Here is a 23,314-nt window from a genome sequence, read left to right on the forward strand (position 1 = left end):
TTGTTCTGCTTTCAGATGCAGTACTACCTACACTATATTACTGCAGCACATTATGTGGGACTGCCTCTGAAGAGAGTTAAGAAACTTCAGCTGCTGCAGAATTCGGTGGCAAGGTGGCTTGAGCATATTACACCAAACCTGGCCCGACTGCACTGGCTGCCAATTAGTTTCCATGTTCACTTCAAACTGCTGGGTTTGTCTTAGAAAGTTTTGGACCACCTCTTCCCATATACTCCAACCCCGACTCTGCAATCATCGTCAGAGGTCCTTCTTTGTGTGTTCCCTCCACAAGAGTTCCAGAGGGTGGCAACGTGAAAACAGGCGTTTTCTGCAGTGGTTTCCCACTTGTGGAATGCTTTCTCCACAGAGTCCTATCTAGCACCTTCATTACATATCTTTAGGTGCCACGTAAAAACCCTTTTCTAGAACCAGGACTTAGACTAAGTAAATATTCTGTGGCCTTTTAAATGGGTTTGGGGGTTATTGGTTTGTTTTTATGTATTTTGTGTTCTCGTTTTGTACTTCTCCCTGTGACCTTCAGATGAAGGGTGGCATACAGATTTCATAAATAATCAAATTATAATAATACACCAAAGACCATCATTACTCAGGTAAAATACAAGGAAAAGAGCAAATAGGTACACATGAATTCACTGCAGGGTACACAGCAGCCCTTCAAGAAACCACATAAGAGTCTTGGTGTTTTGATATATTTATTTGGGACTGTGTACTATCAATGATCAAAAACCAGCTTCAACCACTACTATAATCAAAGTAACTGAGATACCCATACTTGGGATAATTAGAAAACCTCTGAAAAGTTCCTAGAAAAGTTAAGATACCCCATATGACACTGTAATTTCTAATTATTTCTACTTCTCTAGATGCTTTTTGGGAGGGAACCCCCCCCCCAAATCAAATGCTTTTATAGCCATAGGGGCACTATCCTGTGCTCATCTCCCCCCCCCCCCCGCCTTTGGGGGAGAATGTTCAAACAAATGTTCAAGTGTAATCAGGAAGCTTTCTATATTCCCAAGTACAAAGCAATAAGAATATAACAGCTAAAGCAAAATAAAGGCAGTCAATTTCTACCACTGAAATAAAACAAAGGCAAAGAGGTGGCATGAATTCAGAAAAATATCCCTGTTGCTCAGGTGCACTGATGCTAAAGATGAGTAGACTTTTAAGAACCTCCTCCTGCCCAGCCAGCTGGGCTCTTGGTCCAACTGCAGTATTTCCCAAACCAACCAGTCACTGTTTAGCAGTATAGTCGTACCTCGGGTTAAGAAATTAATTCGTTCTGGAGGTCTGTTCTTAACCTGAAACTGTTCTTAACCTGAGGTACCACTTTAGCCAATGGGGCCTCCCGCTGCCACCGCAACACAATTTCTGTTCTCATCCTGAAGCAAAGTTCTTAACCCAAGGTAATATTTCTGGGTTAGCGGTGTCTGTAACCTGAAACGTATGTAACCCAAGGTACCACTGTAACTTCACATTGGCTCAGAAGCACCCTTCTTTCCAAGAGTCATCAGCAGAAACATTGGCCTTCGGAAATCTGTTGGGATACAAAAAATTAAGTACTTTAGAGGAGTAGCCACATGCTACTAATAGAGTAAGAGCCAACATACATGATTAGCTAGAAAACTAGCTTTCTCCCCAAATGTGCTCAGGACGTCTGTTTTCTACACAGCTGCAAGAAAAACAGGTGTTAATGTGTTTTACTGCATGTGCATGTGTTGGGAAGTTATAATGAAAGGATGGTTCCAGAAAACTGATATGCAGCAAAATAGATGTAACACAACTTTCTCTACTACAATGTATACTGCTTCTCTTATATCCACCAAAGAGAAACATTAGGTATTGAGCAGTACTCTTATTTGTCAATTAAAAATGCAGTCTTTTCATAGGGGGTGATTTTTTTCTGGGCATGTTACACAAACATGGAACCTTGATTGTTACATAGGAAATCCAAGGTGATACAGTGGTTACCATATCAGAGAGCTCTAGAGCTGAAATAAATGTCATCAAAGCAAAAGTACATTGGTTGGCTTTTAAAACATGCATGCTTCTCAACATCCCTGTAGCTACCCAAGAACCAGGATTCTTCCCTGTGCACTACCAGCAATTCTATACCAAACACAAGGCCAACCTAAAAGTAGATGGTTTAAGCACCATATATTTCACATATACCAAGCAATCTTCCTTTACTACAGCCACTTACTGCTTGTTGAGGACAGAATTATGCAGACAGCACTTCACCCAATAAGTCAGTTCAGAATTAGCAAAAGTAACAGCAACTCGCGACTATAATGACTCCCTAATCTCTTGCTGCAAGCACCTGCCCTCACATCCACCTCCATGCTTATATTTGGCCTTTTTGAAAAAACAAAAGCATTTATTCAAAAGTTACAATACAGCTTTGTCCACTGCCATAATATCATAGAATGATCAATCCTCAATCCCACATCATGTCTGCCTTTTTACATTTCATGCTTGAAGCAAAGAAACTTAACACACTGCCCCTAAACCTGACCACTCAGAAGGAAGTTCCACTGAATTCTGATAGAGCTTCTGTGTTTTCCTCTAAAGTTGAAGGAAATTATCACAATTGGTCGACAAATTTTGGTTGGCCTTGGTGAGCCAAAAAAATTGTGGATGCCAGGATCATATAACCACAAATCAAGCATTGCCTCTGATTTTGCACTGTGTCCCTGAGATGTCATGAAGTTGGAAACAAACTTCCATCTTGAAAGTGGACGGCAGGCACAAGCTTGCTTTGCGCCTGTGCTTGCCAGATGCTCCAAGCACCTGGCCATGTAGCAACAAAAAAAAAGTTACAGTTTTCTTACCAATTTTTCAGCTGAGGAGGTAGGGATCATTCTGCCCCACACTGCATCTCCAGAACTAGGAGAATGCCTTTGGACTCTTGCCCAAGGGTGATGGGCGTTTGTTGTGGTGAGCAAAACTGTGGAGTCCTGACTCCAGTGCAAATAATATTAGAAGCCAATATTGATATCCCAACCAAGCCAACAGCACAGATACTTCTTAATTCTCAGGGCACAAGCCCAGAACATCCTTTTTTTACTTTGCACTTAAAGCTTTAACTCTTACCTCTTGGCTGGCTGTGCCAGCTTGCTCTTCAGGGAGGATGTTCCCCCAATGGACGTTCTACTTTTTGGAAGGGCGTGTTTTGCTCCTGTGGCCATACTATTGCTTCTAGCCACCAAACTGCCACCACCAGCAGAATTTGGATGCTGTGTGGAAGACTGTAGCTTTCGAACTCTGCCAACAGTACTGGCAAAACCAGCAGCTCTAACGGACTGCTGTGGTGTTATAGGACTACTGGCACAAGAACCTGCTTTCATTGGCTGTCGGACTATTAAGGGTGGCTTCCCAGCACCCGAGGAATAGCGGAGCTTACTTGGAGCCAGACCTTGAAGTAGGGTGGGAGAAAAAGCACAAGTGAGACCACAAAAAGATTTACAAAGTTTATATCCTGTCTTCTCAGGGTTACAAAATTTAAAATAAAACACTAACAAAACAAAAAAACCAGGACACCCCCTTCCCCCAAAACCCCAAGAATAGTCATTAGAGTTCATTCCTGAAGACTTCCCATTGGAAGAGAATCTTCAATGCTATCCTAAAAGCAGACCACGAGGGAGTCAGATGCACCTCTCTTGGGAGGTAGTTCCACAGACTAAGTGACACAACAGAAAAGGCCCTGTTTTCATTCCTAATTATCAATGCAGCGACAGAAAGAAGTGCTTCAGAAGTGAAGCGGAATTCTCAAAAAATGCTTTATGGAAGAAGGCGATTGTTGAGATAACCTGTTCCAGGCTGTTTAGGACCCAAGCATGAATTGATCCTAGACACAAAATTGGTAGCCAAACAAGTTGGTAAAAATTAGGATGGCATGTTCCACCTCCTGGCTCTAGACAAAACCAAAGCAGCTGTATTCTGCAGCTGCATATAGAGCACATTACAATAATCAAACCAGGAGATGACAATGCCATGAATGAACTTCGGTCCAACACCCTCGGGAAAATGTACAACTAGTTTGCAGAGATGGATCCAAGAGCATCTCCAAGCTGTGAACCAGCTACTTCTCAGAAAGTGTAACCCCATCCAGAACAGGCTGCATGTCTATTGCAAGATTATCATAACCCCCAACCCACCAGTACCTCTGTCTTATCTGTTTTTAAGATAAGTAACCAAGATTCACAGAAAGAAAAGCTAACTTACCAGCTGATGGCTGATTGATTCTGGAGAGTCGACTACCGGGAACCTGCAGATCTGACTCCGAGCTGCGGCTGTTCTTTATAGACTCCAAGGAACGCCGACCTGTTCTGGCCAGGTTAGGCATGCTGTGCCTTAGCTCTTCTATAAAGGAAATGCAAAGACAATGAGAAATTCAACTGCTTTAATGTATTCACTTACACAACCACTGCAGGCACGTGATCTTCTCAAACATGATTGGATTCAACAAGAGAATCACATACCTTCATTCCCAGAATATTTCAGCCTTTCCGGAATGGAATTCTGCACTGCTCTCCGGGAGGTGTGAATCCGGGTGCCTGTTGCCCTGCCAAAGTCTGTGTTTGTGGATGGGGACTGGCACCGTGGTGAGTTCAGTGGGGATGGTGAGTATCTGTGGCTACTATGATAGGAAAAGGAACAGCCATCATCCTCATCCTCCAGACTGTATGTGTCAAAGTCTTGGTCACTGTAGGTGCCTTTGCGCAATGAATGCAAAGAAGCACTGGAACTACGACGGGAAACAGAGGCTGAGCTGGAGGCATAATCCTGGCGAAGACCTAAAGTATGGCCAACAACAAAGGATACAGTTATTGCTCATTGTTTTTTCCCAGAGTTCTTGCCTGACATATCTTTGCTGAAGTTTCTACAATATGACCACTGAACTACTAAACCAGACAGAAAGCAAAGACATAATACACTGCTTGTCACAATCACAGTGGTGCAATCAGAAATATTGTTCCAAACCCTAGAGATGGAAGATAATCATTCAGCATGATATATTCCCATCAGGTGCTCACATTTTATGCTACTTTTAAAACCTAGTTACAAACTGTACAAACAGTACTAGCACTGTGTACACAATGCTATATTTCTAGATTGGTGCCAGAACTCACCATGAATGCCTACCATGTTCTCTTATAATGGCAATGACACCCACCTGAGAGGTGCCAGAACTGCATTGCTATGTATTCCGGCTGGGGGAAAAGCCCTGACTACACATATAGTTTTACAGCGATGTGTGTGGTTATTTAAAATGAATCGCTTGAATTTTAAATTGCAGGAAGGTTAACAAGACATTTGTTGAAACAACAACAAAAAGCATTTACACACACACACTGCATCCATTCTTTTGTTATGGATCTTTGCTTCCCCACTATTTGACTGGATTGTCTCCCAGTGGGATAATACTGTTAACAAGCAGCCACCCAGCCCATTTGCTCCTGTTTAAGTTCTCTTAATAGGATAATTCAAATTACTTTGTTTCCATTTTAAATCCCACCTAAGCAAAAACATCTTCAGACTAACACAACAGCTAACACAACAGCTCAACTGAAGATCCCAATATATATTTTTGCACCAAAAAACACTAATTTATGCCACAGCTTTTGATGCCTCTAACCTCATGTCTTCTCAGTAACTTCAGAACATTGAAATTGCAGTTGTGAAAGCTAGACACCCTGCAAAGCAGCTGCTTACAGGTCATGACACCCACATTCAGGGCATAACAAAATCAACTGAGATTTCAACGAGTTTTTTAGCTGTGAAGTGCATATATGTATGAGAAACCAAATGCTCCATACGTGTTTTATACACTGCAGATAGTAAAAGACTTATTTAGTTTAAAGAAGCTGGCGGAATTTTGCTGCACTTTTCACAAAGATACTGTTTCCAGACCAAGGCCCCAGGACTAGATAATAATAATAATAATAATAATAATTTATTATTTGTACCCCGCCCATCTGGCTGGGTTTCCCCAGCCACTCTGGGCGGCTTCCACAGAAACCAAGAAACACTAAAATATCATACATTAAAAGTTTCCCTGAATAGGGCCGCCTTAAGATGTTTTCTGAATGTCAGGTAGTTGTCCATCACCTTGACATCCGATGGGAGGGCATTCCACAGGGCGGGCGCCACCACCGAAAAGGCCCTCTGCCTGGTTCCCTGTAGCTTCGCTTCTCGCAATGAGGGAACCGCCAGAAGGCCCTCGGCGCTGGACCTCAGTGTCCGGGCAGAACGATGGGGGTGGAGACGCTCCTTCAGGTATACTGGGCCGAAGCCGTTTAGGGCTTTAAAGGTCAACACCAACACTTTGAATTGTGCTCGGAAACGTACTGGGAGCCAATGTAGGTCTTTCAAGACCGGTGTTATGTGGTCTCGGCGGCCGCCCCCAGTCACCAGTCTAGCTGCCGCATTCTGGATTAGTTGTAGTTTCCGAGTCACCTTCAAAGGTAGCCCCACGTAGAGCGCATTGCAGTAGTCCAAGCGGGAGATAACTAGAGCATGCACCACTCTGGCCAGACAGTCAGCGGGCAGGTAGGGTCTCAGCCTGCGTACCAGGTGGAGTTGGTAGACAGCTGCCCTGGATACAGAATTGACCTGTGCCTCCATGGACAGCTGTGAGTCCAAAATGACTCCCAGGCTACGCACCTGGTCCTTCAGGGGCACAGTTACCCCATTCAGGACCAGGGAGTCCTCCACACCAGCCCGCCCCCTGTCCCCCAAAAACAGTACTTCTGTCTTGTCAGGATTCAACTTCAATCCATTAGCCGCCATCCATCCTCCAACCGCCTCCAGGCACTCACACAGGACCTTCACCGCCTTCACTGGTTCTGATTTGAAAGAAAGGTAGAGCTGGGTATCATCTGCATATTGATGGACACCCAGTCCAAACCCCCTGATGATCTCTCCCAGCGGCTTCATATAGATGTTAAAAAGCATGGGGGAGAGGACGGAACCCTGAGGCACCCCACAAGTGAGGGCCCAAGGGTCGGAACACTCATCCCCCACCACCACTTTCTGAACACGGCCCAGGAGAAAGGAGCGAAACCACTGTATAACAGTGCCCCCAGCTCCCAACCCCTCTAGACGGTCCAGAAGGATGTTATGGTCGATTGTATCAAAGGCCGCTGAGAGATCCAGCAGAACTAGGAAACAACTCTCACCTTTGTCCCTAGCTCGCCGGAGATCATCAACCAGTGCGACCAAGGCAGTTTCAGTCCCATGATGAGGCCTGAACCCTGATTGGAAGGGATCCAAATGGTCCGCATCCTCCAGGCGTGCCTGGAGTTGTTCAGCAACCACACGCTCAATCACCTTGCCCAAGAATGGAAGATTTGAGACTGGGCAATAGTTGGCCATACTGGCCGGGTCTAAAGATGGTTTTTTAAGAAGCGGTTTAATGATCGCCTCTTTCAGCGGATCTGGGAATGTTCCCTCACAGAGGGAAGCATTCACCACCCCGCAGAGCTCATCGCCCAGCCCTTCCCGGCTAGCTTTTATAAGCCAGGATGGGCAAGGATCAAGGAGACAGGTGGTTGGTTTCACTCGTCCAAGCAGCCTGTCCACATCCTCGGGGGTAACGGATTGAAATTGATTCCATGCAACTTGACCAGACAGGGCTCTAGCACTCTCCCGCCCCAGCCCTGCTCCCACGGTGGTGTCTAGCTCCTTCCGAATATGAGTGATTTTATCTGCAAAAAACTTTGCAAAATCGTTGCAGGAGATCTTGGGGTCTTTACAAGGCCCCGATGGTAAAGGTGGTTCCGTTAAATTGCGGACCACCTGAAAGAGTCTCCTGCTACTATTTTCTGCAGATGCAATAGAGGCGGTGAAGAAAGTCTTCTTCGCCGTCGCTATCGCCACTTGGTAGGCTCGACGTTGAGCTCTAACCTGTGTCCGGTCAGATTCGGAGTGAGTTTTCTGCCACCGACGCTCTAGCCGTCTCAGCGATTGTTTCATCGCCCTCAGCTCCGAAGAAAACCACGGGGCTGTCCGGGCTCCATGCAATCGGAGAGGGCGCTTCGGAGCCAGACAGTCGATAGCCCTGGTTAACTCCGCATTCCAGCGGGCCACCAGGGAATCAGCTGAAAGGCCATCAACATGGGATAAAGCATCCCCTACCACTCTCTGGAAACCATTTGGATCCATTAAGTGGCGGGGGCGGACCATCCGAATTGGTCCCACCTCCCTGCAGAGGGGAAGGGTCGCGGAGAAATCCAGTTGCACCAGGAAGTGATCTGACCATGGCACTTCTTTGGTTTCATTTTTACTTAGTGTCAGATCACCCACGTCGCTAGAGGTGAATACCAGGTCTAAGGCATGTCCATGACTATGAGTTGGGCCCAACTTATTCAGGGACAGCCCCATGGAGGCCATGCTTTCCACGAAGTCCCGAGCGGCCCCTTGTAAGGTCGTGTCGGCGTGGATGTTAAAATCCCCTAGGACAACCAAACTAGGTGTCTCCAGGAGAACATCCGCCACGACCTGAAGCAGCTCGGACAGGGAATCCTTGGTGCAGCGGGGAGGTCGGTACACCAAAAGGAATCCTGTACTGCCCCTATTGCTATTCCAACCTGTTCTCCTGTTCAGCAAACACTAAGTTTGCTGTCAAACTTATTTTCTTTCCCCAAATTAGCCTGTACACCTGACCATCACCTAAACTGAAAAGGTGCTCTTGATCCAGAAGCAACTGCAATGAGTCTGAAAGGTTTTACATTCATCAGAGCAACAGTAGTCCTTACACATATACTGTTCACAACATTTACTAGTATCAATATAATTTATTCAGCAGGGCTACTCAATTACCCAATCTAAGTGGAGAATTTATGTTACTGTGTTACATATAATGCGAGAAAACAAAATTAAAATGTTACATATAGGGAGAAAACACAAAAGTAAAATGTTATTTAGCCTCTATTTGGGCAGTTTTTTAAAAACCTCTTGTTGTAGGTGATACTGTCCTAATGTAGAGGAAAATAAATTGCTTTCACATACTTTCTTCCTGTAGACGGGCCATAACCAGCACATCTGTCAAGTCTTGCAGTTTGTATCCCATCGTGATAGAGTCATCTGAGGTACTGAGTTCACTGTCAACGGAAGACTGAGAGCTCAATGCTGAATGCATGCCCACATAACCTTTCAGAAGTGGTGGAGGAGAGAGAAAAGTCAAAATGAGGACTAGAAAGTATTCTTTAAAACTCACTAGTAGTAGCATACTAGGTACACAGCCTTGTTTGAGTCTAGTAATGAGTACAGTGACACTTCCTTATAAAGCATTCATGTTTACCATTAAGATTAATTGGCAATTACTTCTGAGTAAGAGAACTTCCTTATGTAACTAAATTACAGAGAAGGCCCACAAGTACAGAGTTTGCATTTAACATAGTTTTCATCTAGGGACCCGGGTGGTGCTGTGGTCTAAACCACCAAACTTCTTGGGCTTGCTGATCAGATGGTTGGTGGTTCGAATCCCCATGACAGGATGAGCTCCCATTGCTCTGTCCCAGCTCCTGCCAACCTAGCAGTTTGAAAGCATGCCAGTGTGAGTAGATAAATAGGTACTGCTGCAGCGGGAAGGTAAACAGTGTTTCCATGCACTCTGGCACTCGTCATGGTGTCCTATCACACTAGAAGCGGTTTAGTCATACTGGCCAGCTCCCTCGGCCTGAAGTGAAATGAGCACCACACCCCATGGTCCCCTTTGACCGGACTTAACCATCCAGGGGTCATTTACCTTTACCTTTTTACCTATTATTGTTAACATCATGCCCTTCACTTTGGGAAGGTCATAATAATTTAATGGCCCAATGGCATATAGTATCTAAGCAGGGGAGTAGGGGGGCAGGGAATGGTCTAGGGCCCTTGAAATAATTTTGGTGGAGCTACAGCTAGGCCTATGATGACCTAGTGACTCTCTTAACTGCCATCATTCTCCATTTCCCAAATAAGAAAAAAGGCACTGTAAGTTGAAGGGAGATGTCTTTTAGAATGAAATGTGTTCATACAATATTTGTAGACATGTTCTTTTTAAAATAAAAAGTACCCCTTCTTCTGGCTATGGAGAAAACAAATAAACCAAATCAGATCACCAAATCTTCATGCGTCAAAGCCTCCTAGATTGCAACAATCAAAACCTTTCTTGTCCTCTTGCTGGAGGTAGATTTAGGAGTCCTCCATATTATCCCTTCCTCCTCGATTCAGACACTGGATTTAGGCTGAGTCCTAAGTTTCCTATAAGACACTTTCAGAGAGGGGAACACTTTTTGCCTGAAAACATCATAAATAATTGACTATTTAAAAAATTTAAAAGCCCAATACAAAAACTGGGCAAGAGAGAAGAACAGCCCCTTTTCTGTCCAAACCCACTGCGAGTCCCCACAAAGGTTTGCTTGTTTATGGAGAAGGGCTGTCAAATATTTGCTTTGCATGCAGAAGGTCTTGAGTTCAAACCCTGGCATCTTCAGGTAGGACAGAGAAAGCCTCCTAGTCTCTGAAACCCTGGAAAGCCACTGTCAGTGTAGATAATATTGAGCTAGATGTACCACCTCAATATAAGGCAGCTTTCATTTATCATGTTTTTTTTCTAACCCATCTTCTAGTTCATTTGTGACCTAAAAGGAAACAACTTACAGTCCAATATTTGTCAAGTTTCTTTGGTTGATTGCCCAAAGATATTCTTACTCATCATAGATAACCAGGTAAATGGCTACTAACCAAGCCCTAGGACACCATAAGGAAAATACAGGCTTACTCACAGATCAAGAACCTAAGCTAATTATATTACATGGTTCATATGTATTTAGGCAGGATGTGCATTCAAGTCTAACCTCAGCAATCTTAATTTCCTCAGACTCTTAGACATGATGACAGCTATGATCAGGTACAGTGGCACCTTGGTTTACAAACGCTTCGGGTTGCAAATGTTTCAGGTTACAAACTCCGCTAACCCGGAAGTAGTTGCTCCGGGTTGCGAACTTTGCCCCAGAATGAGAACGAAATCGTGCGGTGGTGGCATGGCGGCAGCTGGAGGCCCCATTAGCGAAAGAGCGCCTCGGGTTAAGAACAGTTTCGGGTTAAGAACGGACCTCCGGAACAAATTAAGTTCGTAACCCAAGGTACCACTGTATTCAGAGGCATGAATTTGTCTGTTGCTGAGTACCAACAGCAGGAAAGGGCTATTGCTATCATGCCTTGCTTGTGGGCTTTCCATAGGCATCTGATTGGCCTCTAGCTATGTGGTCTGGTTATGCTGTTGTCACCTGTGCATACTGGTCACACTACTCTTTGGACAACACTTTGACCAATTGAAGTTTTTCCCAAGTCTAAGCAAAGAAACTCACGTGCCATTCCTATAAAGTCCTTTGACTTCAAATGTCAAGCTAATCCTCCCCCAATACAGAAGGAATTTTACACATGCAAGTTAAACAACAAGTCTTCATACAAACCATGAAGTGTCAAAGCAGCAGAGGGAAGTCCTGTAACAGGAGGCTTCATCAGGGCTTTATCTTAAAGACCAATCAAATGCCCCAGAAGTGAAATGCTCAGTTGTGCTGGGAGGTGGACTTTTCTTTCAAGAAATAAAACTTTTTAAATTCCCCAGAATTAGCACAAACAAGCAAAGAGGTCTAAACAATCAGCATTAGGCAAAGGCAAGAAAAAGAACTAGGCAATCACGTTAAGCCTGAAGATACCAAGCCAGTCTCACCTCTTCCTCCCCAACTCCCTCATGCATCTCCCACCTCCAGTCCTCTGAAACTGTCCCCAATGCCATGCCGTACCTGAGCTGCCACAAGTTAGTAGCGGTTTGTTAGTTGATTTGCAGTACCCGGGTATGTTTAGTGCATTGCTACAGGACCCTGTGTCTGTATTCAAGTTATGCACACTTGAAGATGCCAGTGGACCGCAATACATGGATTTCCACCTACTGGCTAAAGGAAAATACAAGAAAGCCATGTAACTTTACCAAGTTAATTAAAGATATGGGCAGAAGGAGTGACAGACTACATTTGCATGCATTACATGCCAGACACACTCACCCTGAACACAATACAAACAAATCATTTCATTACCAACAGCTTAAAGTGTCTGGAATATAGAAAAAAATTAACAGTTCTCAGTTCTGCATGCAGGGTTCTCTCCTTGGCTTAATACTGCATGCCTGCACATGTAAAGACAAACAATACAATTGCTTCTGCCTCAGCTTATAATGCCCTCCCCATATATACCTGAGACAGCATCAAAAATATCAGACAGAAGGAGAGTGCTTCATGCATTATACTGAAATACTAATAGTGCTTCCTCTTTCCATGCTTCCGGGATAATATATAGACAGGGTAGATGGGATAGCTCCCCTATGTGGGAAGACAAGATAATTTTGACCTCTACGTCATCCTGAAAGTGAGGATTTAAATGATTCACCAATATCGTTTTGTGCCAGTCCTGAGGAGCAAAGCTAGCCTCGGTCTAGTGTAATTAACATTTATGCTGGTAAAGTAGGTGGCCTACCCCAAGCAGGGGCAGGGAGCTTTGTTTCACATCACCCAATGTGGTACAGGATAATAATTTACAATATACATCGTGCATTCTAGAAATCAAACATCCAAGAGTAATCAGTGTGAATCAGCTATCCTGCTGATCCAGATACAGGCAGAGTAGTCCCATGAAGCAGCCATCTGTGGACTTACGGGAATGAGGGAAAATAATGTTGTCCTTCTCTTCTCAATGCTCTCTTAAAGCACTTTCATTTAAAGTGTATTAAGAAGTTTTGAAAGACATGCTGCAAATAACAGCTATAAAAACCCTGCATGAATAGTCCACAGGTACTTGGCATACAGACATTTAAAATCAAAGACAGATTTCCCATCATTAGTTGCAACTAAGATCTAAAACAAGTTAATGTTGAGAGTTCAAAAAGGAGTGGTGTTATTAGTGCAGAGAACAATCAAGCCTTATTCTGAGCCATCTTGTCCTTGAAATCCCTCAACTCAGAATGGTACCTCATGATACAATGGACATTTAGATTCTTTGAAAGCTAACTGAATGCCTTCTAGAGAGACCAACTCAGCCATAAAATGGAAATGGGTAGAAGCCTGAACAATATAACACATTTCCAGGTGGTCTGAATATATTTCCAGGGTCTGAATACAGGCTTGTTTAATAGTTCAAGACAAAATGATTACAGTGTTCACCTTACGCATATTAAGAGCCATTTTGAAAATAGTAAGATTAATATTTGGCCACCCAGTAGCAGGCAATTATACTGTGTTTCTGCCTCCCTGAGCAGGCTGATAGATGCCAAGTGACAAAACTGGGCTTTGGAGGGATGTGTCTCTCCCCACTCTACCAGTCATCAGAGCCTTGTCAGTTTTCTGTTGCTGGCTGTATGTAGGCTAACAAAATCCTGGTGCCTTGGTGCAAGAGGAGATCTGTGGAAAACAGAAGTCTGAAGGGCTCATTTAAAAAAGAGGATGGGAATTCTTTACTCCCCTATAACCAAGGCCTAAAATGGAGCAAATGGGACTTTTATGACTTTTTTTCACAGTAAGCACAACCCTTCTGAAAGCATTTTTAAAACATATTGCTACCACAGCTAATACATATGGATGCAACTTTTATATTCAAGATCAAAGCTAGTAAAATTAGCAATTATAACATGGCTACCAACTTGACTTAATTGCTGAACAAGCAATCCTAAGAGTATTGCAGAGTACATACAAAACATATTTTCAGTATTTGAAGCAGAGATGCAATCAAGAGAAGGATTCTGCCAAGCAGATTGCCACTGCAACATACAATTATCTATGTAGAACACATCCTCTGAATCTTCTTCTTCTCACTTGCCTCAGACCTCTATTTTCTGCATTATGAAGCAAATGATCAATGTTTGAACATTTTCACACACCAATGAACAAACTGAAATGTGTGAAAAGTGTTGAGATGCTTGTTAAAATACATGCAAATCTTCCAGAATAAGTAACCACAAATCTTTAAGATACTGATTCCGAGTAAAAGGACAGATTTTTATTTGCATTCTACCCCATCCCAAAAATATATATTTTAAAATAGCATCATTTAATCAAGAATGTAATTCTTTTAAACTTGTAACTTAAAAAAGCTTTTGCACATGCAGTTTTTATATTGACGTATTTATTATTATTTTGTTCCATGATGCCTACAAGTTTTAACAGAAAGTTGGCATATAAAGTTTATACTTCTCATAAGGAGGCTAATCATCCATCTACTATTACTTGCTATGAATGATAGGAAATTGAAGTCTTCAATATTATTATATGGTGTGTAGACAGTTAACACGAAATCAAATGGACTAAAAGAATTTACTTTTGAGTAGGCTTGGATAGAATTAGAATCCACAGGAGTTTTATTTTTCAGAGCTCTCTAAAAAACCACTCACCTGTTTGTGAATAAGAATTATGAGGTTTGCATGATGATTTTAAGTATAGATCATAAAGCCTTACTTTTGTTTACTACAATATTGATGGCTTTAACATTAACGATTGTTAGCAGTCCTGGGCTAACTGAGTCAGATATGATAATAAGTATAAATTTTGCATATTATTCCCCTACGTTGAAAAAAATAAACAAAGATTAATTGGGGTACAGGAGCTTTCAGCTCCATCCACAGCACTGGTCACATCTAGAACAGTTATTATAACAGACATGTATACTTTTAAACAACTAATACATCACACAGTGATTATGTTATGATTAATTATCTTTATTCTGAAAAACTGTTTGAAGCAGATACAGTATCAAAAATTCAAGAAAATGTTTATTTATGGTTAAAAGTGATTCTCTATTTGACATGAAGTTACCAAAGCTGTTTACTTAGTATTATCATCCACTGATGAAGCCACCTCAGCCCAAGTATCATGTACACCACCTTGCCTCTGGCAAGCTTAGAAAGATTATCTCCATGGCACCCTGCCCAGCCATTAGTGCTAATGCAATGTGGTTTAAGCTCTGGCAAGAAAATGCTAAAGAGCAAAACAAGAGATCAAGGTACCAAAGCTCTTTGAACTAAATTCAATTGCAAAATTCCAAATACTATCTATGTAAGGAGCAGAATTGTCCAATCAAATTTAACTTTGCAGGTGCTTTGAGAACCTTCATGGTTTATCTGCTTGGTAATTCTTGTGACAACCAAGGCCTCAATCCTACACTCACCTTCCAGGGAATAAGTCATATTGAACTCAATTGCACTTTCTTTTGGGTAGACATGGACAAGATCACACTAACAATAATAATTTTGACCCTTCTGGTTTTTTTCTCAGCAGCCATACAACACAAAATATTAAAACACCCTTTCAAACACATTCAGCTCACCTACCTTGGTCAAGTCTGCTAATTAGGGTACGGCAGGCTGCCTCCGTCTCAGGACTAGGATTGTCTAACACATGCCTACACCACTTCAGGGGAGACTCCTTTTCATCTGCTGGTATTTTTCTTGAAGACACATATAGCCTTAAGCAGAAGGAGAAAGTTTAACATGCTGATTCAGTAAATAATTATATCAGTTTGTCCACCTTTACAGCCAGGGTAAGCTGCTGAAATAAGCAACATGAACTATATACAGTATGCATGCCCACCCCAAATAGATAACTACATTTATTACACTGCAAATAGGGAGTCAGTGTGCTTTCAAGGTCAGTTAGTAATTTTTGTATTTTTCTAATGATACTTGGTGAATTAGGTGGTTCTGGTGGAGTCCAACAAGCAATGGTGCTACAGCAAAAGAAGCTACCCAGCAGCAGCTTTTACTAACTTGAACTGCTTGTGGTTAGAGCAGATAATTTTTACCGAATACATTTTTAGTAAAGTACTCAAAGAGACCCCTTTTAATAGTTTTAAAAGAGAGTTCCAAACTGGGAAGATTTTGAGTTACTCATTCATACAGCTTAAGAGAAAAAAACTGACACTACATCAAGAAAGATGGGAAAAGAAAGTGTTGGGAATTTACAAATTTCATTGTTTAACTTCTAAACAAGACTGGTTCTTTAGCCAAAGAAATGAAAAAATCATGGTTAACTACAAGGGAAAAGTCCTAGCACAAAACAAAGACAAGCCCCTACTTTAAGAGCTGAGGAAGTCTTCCATTTTATTCCAAATAGAAAAAAAATACTAATATTTTTCTTACATTTTATGAGATCTTGTTCTGAAGCAGAGTACTACAGTATAAACACATAATGCACTTTTATTTCTGTATTCCAATCCATTTTCTATCAAAAAGCTATATTATGTTAGGATATTCACAACAAGATATGGGTACACCGCAGAAAGCAGGTATGCCACAGTGCTTTAAGTAATTTCTAGATACCAGCTTCAAGTGCAGAAATGATGCCTCTACCTCCGTTTCTCATTGGTAAGTCTGCCACACTTCACTCACAAAGGCTTGTTAGTGAAAAACAGAATGAACAATTAAGATGGAACTTCCTAGCACTTATCTTTAAAACAGGCATTTATTGGAATGCAGCAGGTGTGACATTCCTTCAGAGAATTAGCAAGACCCATGGCTATATGAAATAAGTCCTGCCACAAATTATTAGGTAACTATCTATGATATTGACATATGAGCAATAACTACAACCAGTATCACGACTCACTTCCTGAGAAGTAGTCACATACAGCTTTAGATAAATGAAGTTCTCTATTCTCACAAAAATTCAAGGTGTATACAACTAACATTCAATTCCCACATACCTTTCCACAAAAATTATAAATGCACAAGCCTCCACAGCAAGCATATTCCAGCCAGGAAAAAAATGACTATACATAATTTCTTTCTAATGAATAGCTGGATTCATGCAAAAAATAAAAAAAAATTAAAAAAAATGAGGTTGATATTTTAATTGTTGTATGTTGTATATTTCTATTTTTGTAAGCTGCTTTGAGACCTACATGGTGAAAAGCAGGATACAGGTTTTTAAAGTAAGTAAATAACTGTCACAAGCAGTAGTGGCTCAGGGCCACTCCACACATTTTATTATGTCTATATATAATTTATGTTCCAAACACGTGTTGTATGAGGAACAAGAACTGGCAATAACACCCCACCACATTCGGCAAAATCAAATGTGAGTAGTAGTGGGAATGCATCCTACACTACGGAGGCAAACACTCCTTAATATCTTCCAGCTCAGTTTATGGCTGTCTCTTGAACTGATCAGGGCAGGACCCAAAATAAACAACCACCCGCCTCACTCACAACTACAATGTGAGGAGTGATGCACCTGTAATGCATCATTTTACACTGCTGTGTTAACTAATAGCTCTAGGGGCCAGTAGCAGTTACACTTTTTGTGGACTTTTTTGGGCTGCTTCCCTTAGAACCTGTCCACTTCCAGAGTATGGGTGGATAGTGACTGCCCAAATGTCCATTTTTTTCTTTGACTTTACATTTAGGAAAAGTTGCTGACAAAACCAAGGAGTCCTGGTTTAATTCCTCTGAACACAGATGAAGGCCTCATTTCTTTTATCTCAATTCAAAACAACAAAACAAAATAGAAACTGCTCCAGACATTTGGTCCAGTTCCCTCCTCCCTTGATAGGCATAATTTTGAGTGACTTACCAGGTGTCCTCTTCATCGTCAGCATTCTCAAGTTCTAACAGCTCCACTTCATCCAGAGTTGTCTCATTAAAGAGGTGTTCTACTTCTGCATCCCCTTCGCTCTTTCTCAGTGCTGGCTCAATACCTGTGATGAAGTCTTCTACTAGCACTGTGCTGCCACCATTCCAACTAGACAAGTCATTGGTATTAGCATCACTGTTCTGCATTTCTGTATTGCTCACAAACTTTGGGTTAGGAGGCTGTTCCCCACAACCACTGGTACAGTTGTTCTGTTCTGTGGCCTCTACATCCTTTTGCAAGATGTCATCAGTCTCCTCTGCTTCTGAACTCATTTTACTCAGTGCAGAGTGTAAGTCTGCCACTATCTGCAATTCCTGTTTATCCATCAGAGTGTTGATGCTATTATTCATTTCCATCCCATTGAGCCTGGAATTGCAATTATCCACTCTAGCGCCAGCTTGGCTCAGCAGTTTTGCCTCTGGCACACTTTGAAGGCTTCTAGTTCTCAACTGCTCATTCTGGAGCTCAAGTCTCCTCACAAGTTCTTGCAATTTCCGCACCTCTTCCAGCTCAGGGCCCACTTGATCATCCACTGGTTCAGTAACGGGACCCATCTCAGAGTTCTCTGCTGAGCCCCGGCTGAGTTCAGTTCCAAGACTATGGTCTGGCTGAATTATAGGGGCACTCCCAGGGACAACCATCTTCATGGAACCCCTGAGGAGACTTGCTAGAAAAAGATACTATAGAAGATACCTGTTAAAAAAATAAAGTAAACATACCAGTTCTTTTAACAATTGAATGTCTTCAGGGTAATGGTGCAAAGCCAAGCCTTAATAAAATTTGAAAGCACTTATCCACAAGGGTAGTGCATGTTACTTACAATGGACATGTTGACATGAACTAAATTTGCCCAGCAGCAACCATAATCACTACCATGGGAAAGGCAACTCATTGTTGTTCATGGTGTAAGCAGATATCCATAATGAACACATACAAAATAAGCAGAGTGCTCTATAATCTTCCCAACTTCACATGGAGCTGCCAAGGCAAATGTGGTTTCAGGAAGACAGCTTTAGATCTGTGAGGTCAATTTGGAAAGGACATGACCAACTCAAAGTTGCAAAATTCTTTTGAGCTAGCAAAAAAGAACCACATACAACAGTTACCTAAGTCTGTGCCAAATGATAGATTCGGAGACAAACTACCATGGAATTGATATTTCAAGTATAACTTGAACTACTACCAGCCAGCATTAAATTTCAAGTGTTTAGGATTTTTGTAACCCAGATTTTTCAATGGGGAGAAAAAAGACTGAATGTTATGGAAAGTCTTGTTAAATATCTGAAACACTGATATTAGAGGGAAGTTTCTATATTGTGAAGCTGCATTACCATGTTCAGTAGATAAATTCTGCAATTAACTGACAGCTTGGTTACATACATTGTGCATGCACAAACATAGGAAAATTACTTATTGAAGGCAAGAAACAAAGCAAGCCAGTAGCTAATATCGGATCATGAAAATGCAGGAGAGGAAATTGCTTCTTTCCCAATTGTTTACATTGGAACAGTAAACCATAAACTTATTTCTGCAGGTTTTGGTAACAAGTGATCATACAGTGAAAGAGAATGAAGGACACCAGCAGTTTACTTAAAACTAGATGCATGGCACTGCCCATAAGTGACTTTTTACTATACTTTCCCCACTCCAGCAATTTGGCCTGACAAAAGCCAGTGAACTTGGGCTTCTGTTTACATAGTATGTATGTTTTTGGAAAAACAATTATACACACATACACCTTTTTTGGCTCAGTACTTTACTTCAAACTGAGTGGTTATGTTGACACATGGAAGGGTGTGTACAGAACCACCTTTGTCAATTAACTTTAAAGTGCACGAGACACACATAAAAGTACAGAGTGATGCCAATAAGTATGCACTAAGTCTTTCATTTAAGTCATACCCAATTACAGATGAGCACAAAAAAGGAAGCAATGAAAAAACTCAAGGTGACAGCTCAAGACTCTCTGGGCTCTATTATTAATGTGGTACATGGGACTTATTAGTAAGGGTGTTATAGAAACCTATCAAGTCTTAAAGTGAACAGGTTTCTCTGCTCACATTTACAACTCTTGGGAAGCATAACAGATGTCAAAGCCCCTAAAGCAGGGGTCAGCAAACTTTTTCAGCAGGGGGCCGGTCCACTGTCCCTCAGACCTTGTGGGAGGCCAGACTATATTTTGAAGGGAAAAAATGAGCAAATTCCTATGCCCCACAAATAACCCAGAGATGCACTTTAATTTAAAGAGACACATTCTACTTATGTAAAAACATGCTGATTCCTGGATCATCCGCAAGCCAGATTTAGAAGGCAATTGGGCCGAATCTGGCCCCCGGGCCTTAGTTTGCCTACCCATGCCCTAAAGGAACCATCATATAAAAACTGTGTAATTTCCAATTAAATACTTTATCTGTAGGGGAGAAATATCTGCCCCAATTCTGAGCCTAAAACACGCTCTCATAAAATTGAATTTACTATAAAGCCAGCTAACTGGCCTATAATTTTCTGAATTCCTCCCAAATCCCCTTTTAAAAAAATAATATTATACTAATCACTTTCCAGTCCTCGGGTATGGAAGCTGATCTTGGGGACATACTACACATATTTGATAGAATATCGGCAATTTCACATTTGAGTTCTTTAAGAAGTCTGAGGTGGATGAAATCTGAACTCAAGTCAGTTTTTGTTTTGTCAATAAGACCTATAATTTTGTCTCTTGTATCCACCATTTGCTTCAGTTCCTCAATTTTTTTCTGTGAAACTTAGTTCAGATATAGGGATCTGCCCTACATCTTCTACAATCCACAGTGAAGGCAGGTGGAAATAATTCATTCAGCTTCTGTGCAATCTTTCTTTGTTTAGCATACCTGCGACTCCAACTGCCTCTCCAGTCAGCTTGCTTTTAATCTTTGTGTATTCTGCAATGAGCATTTCGAATTCTTTTTTATCATCCCTTGTCATCTGCTTGTGTTTCTTTTCCCAAAGCTTGTGTTCATTTTTATTGTCTTCTATGGACAGTTCCATTTTCTAAAGAAAGCCTTTTTACCTGTAATATATTCCTTGATTTTGCTCTTTAACCACACTGGAATCCTCTTGGCTTCAGTCCTACCTTCCCTAATCTGCAGTATATATTCTTCTCATGTTTCTATTACTGTGGTTTTGAATAACTCCCACACATTCTGGGGAGACCTGACTTTCTTTATTTTCTCATTCAAATAATCTTTCCCTCTTATGTTTGTGTCCAGTCTTAGACCAGAAATGAGCCTACTGTATATCATACAAAACTGAAGGAAAGCCACATGTAGTGATGTTACGTTTTCTTTTTTTAAAAAGAGTTCTGTTAAAGTATAATTATCAATGTTTCCCAGCCACTTATTTTTAGCCCTATTTCAAGCAGGCTGCTGCAATTAAGCAGAAAGTGGCAACCATTATCTCTAAACTACCCATGAGATCAACTGAAGCTCCAAGCATCCATCTCCCTCTCTCTCTTTTTTCCAGGAGAACAGTCAAGTTGTTACCAGCGTGTCAGAGCAAAGCAGAGCAAAAGCATCACCCTGGTCGGGATAGATGATCTTACAGACTGACAGAGGCGTTGCATGAAGCCCTGAGGAGTGAAAGATACACAACCAGGAAAAGAAAGAACAAATCCATTGCCAGAAGAAGCAGGATCTGGGTCAAACAACAGAAGCACTTAATGTCTAAGGAGGGCCTCTCCACTTGTGAATGGAGGCTGGTGCCCCCTGCCCTAAAAATGGGGTTCCTTTCTAAGAGAACAGGAGGGGCAGATAGATGAACAAAAACATAATCTCCCTTTCTCCAAGCCCTTAAAAAAAGAAAGGTGTGACTCTCCTCAGGAGAAAGAATTGGGGCAAAAAAGCTGTGGGGGGGAGTTTCCCCCTTTTCCCATAACGCCATGAAGGCAGCCACCGCCAGAAGAGACAGATAGGTGGGTGCCTTCCCCCTCCAGTTTTTTCAATAACATTATTTTTATTATTATTATTATTATTATTATTATTACATTTCATTTCATTTATTTAAAGGATGACCGGGAAGGGTGGGTGGGGAGAGCAGCAGTTGCTGAGCAGGCAGGGAAGGTTTGTATTAGCAGCAGCAGCAGCAACACCACACACAATATGCACATCCTTCACACACGGAAATTTAACCAAAGATGAAGAGGAGAGAGGGAGGGAGGGAACCTGCTATGGGACTTAAACACTCCTCCCCACACATTTCCTCAGGCAATTGAGTCAGGTCTCCCCCCGCCCCTTCCATACCTGCTCCTCACCGGAGAAGACCCTCCGATACCTGCTCCTCACCGGATCCTCCGCTCAAGGGAGGGGGGGGAGAGTCCGAGGGGATCGTCCTCTCAAGGGAGATGTGGTAGGTGGGAGGGAAGGGACGGAGGGCAGGAGGGATGGAGGAGGCGCCGGGGACCCGAACTGAGCCACGAAGGATGCAGGAAAGAGAGCGAGGAGGCAGAGACGAGAGAGCGAGAGAGGCCCGGCTCCGCTGCCCATCGCTTCAGGGGAAATGAAGGCGGGGGGGGGGTCTGCCGACCAACCGTTGCCAGACCCTTATCACCGCCGCCGCCTCCTCCTGCACCACCCGCCACATCCCCGAGGGCGCGCTCATTACCTGCCACACACACACACCACGCGCGCGCGCGCCTCTTCTCTCTCCTTCCAGCGGCGACCGTTTGCCGCCGCCGCTGCTACTGCTTTATGTTTTTTTCTTTCTTTTTTTCTCTCGTTTCGTCCTCTGGTGGCTGATTGGCTACGTTCGCAGCCTCATTTGCATATCTACGGCACGGCCGGCCGAGCGAAAGCGAATCAGGAGGGAGGGAAGCGGAGTTAGGGGCGGGATGGAAGCGTTTTGTGTGTGAGAGAGAGAGATAGAGACAAGGGACAGCGCTCAGAGAAAGTCCCGCCCACCTCCGGCTTTTTGAAGCCTCCTGACGCCGCGCGTGTCCTAAAGGTGTATATCTTCTTTTACGCCTGCGCGTTGATAGCTGCAAGGAGATATAGGGGCGAAAAAAGGTGGCTTAGTTGAGGCAAGGCAAGGAGTTTGCTTTGCTGGGCGGGAGGTGCTAGGTAGATTGTGGCTGATGCGTTAGAGGTGAACGCGGGGTCGGAGGACGACGACGGGGACCTGCCCTGCCAATATCCGGTGTGCCCTCGCAGCCTCGTGCCACATTTAATTATTTTATTATTACTACTGTTTATTGTCATGAGAGGAAGCAGAGCAGAGCAAACCCTGATGGCCGCGGAGCACAAAAGGTGTTGAAAAGCAAACTTTTTGGAGTTTCTGGTCCATAGTCTCTCCTCCTGGCTTTGGAGGCGCTAATACATCTCTTTGCCAAGTGTGCAAGGGAGCCAAGGTACCGCTCTGTATCCCACAATGCTCAAAGTGGCACTACATTAGGGATGCTCTGAGAAATTTAAATGGTGGCTGGATCCAGCCTTCTTGTGGCCCATGGCAGGCATCAGCAGTTTGCTCTACCAGGACACTTGTTGCTACCATGGACATAGCCAGGAATTTTGTTGCAGGGGGGCAGGACTTGGTTTGGGGGGCAGAACCAACATGATTGGTCAGTTAAGTATTTCTATTGTTTTATTTGATCTGGGGGGGGGGGG

At 42.7% G+C, this 23,314-nt stretch overlaps 1 protein-coding gene and 1 long non-coding RNA gene across 8 annotated transcripts in view; one reads left to right on the plus strand and one right to left on the minus strand.

Annotated features, from left to right (window-relative positions):
• LOC310698098 overlaps window positions 1-23,314 on the plus strand; it is a 384,750-nt gene that overhangs the window by 242,853 nt on the left and 118,583 nt on the right. The window lies entirely within an intron of this gene.
• LOC310698732 (SLAIN motif-containing protein-like) lies at window positions 697-22,594 on the minus strand. 7 transcript variants are annotated; one of them, XM_083486148.1, is made up of 10 exons: window positions 22,317-22,387; window positions 21,235-21,285; window positions 17,622-18,374; window positions 15,383-15,516; window positions 11,814-11,963; window positions 9,031-9,171; window positions 4,500-4,814; window positions 4,243-4,380; window positions 3,112-3,433; window positions 697-1,555 (listed from the first exon to the last, which is right to left on the minus strand). In XM_083486148.1, exons 3-10 carry the CDS (start codon window positions 18,326-18,328, stop codon window positions 1,501-1,503), a joined length of 1,962 nt encoding a protein of 653 aa, XP_083342274.1. In that variant the 5' UTR covers window positions 18,329-18,374; window positions 21,235-21,285; window positions 22,317-22,387; the 3' UTR covers window positions 697-1,500. The 7 variants fall into 7 exon arrangements, with proteins under 7 accessions (XP_083342274.1, XP_083342276.1, XP_083342275.1 ...); XM_083486150.1 differs by lacking the exon at window positions 22,317-22,387 and adding an exon at window positions 21,956-22,028; XM_083486149.1 differs by lacking the exon at window positions 21,235-21,285 and having other exon boundaries at window positions 22,317-22,594.

Source organism: Podarcis liolepis, assembly GCF_965112155.1.
Source record: "Podarcis liolepis genome assembly, chromosome: Z".
Lineage (NCBI taxonomy): Eukaryota > Metazoa > Chordata > Lepidosauria > Squamata > Lacertidae > Podarcis > Podarcis liolepis.

Bases quoted from the DNA above. Each gene is read 5' to 3' on its own strand.
- LOC310698732 (XM_083486149.1), bottom strand. From the start codon at position 18,328: ATGAAGATGGTTGTCCCTGGGAGTGCCCCTATAATTCAGCCAGACCAT. The intron at 4,815-9,030 runs GTATGTGAAAGC...GCCATACTTTAG, and splicing joins GGCCCGTCTACAGGAAGAAA to GTCTTCGCCAGGATTATGCC. The intron at 3,434-4,242 runs GTAAGTTAGCTT...CCCTACTTCAAG, and splicing joins AATCAATCAGCCATCAGCTG to GTCTGGCTCCAAGTAAGCTC.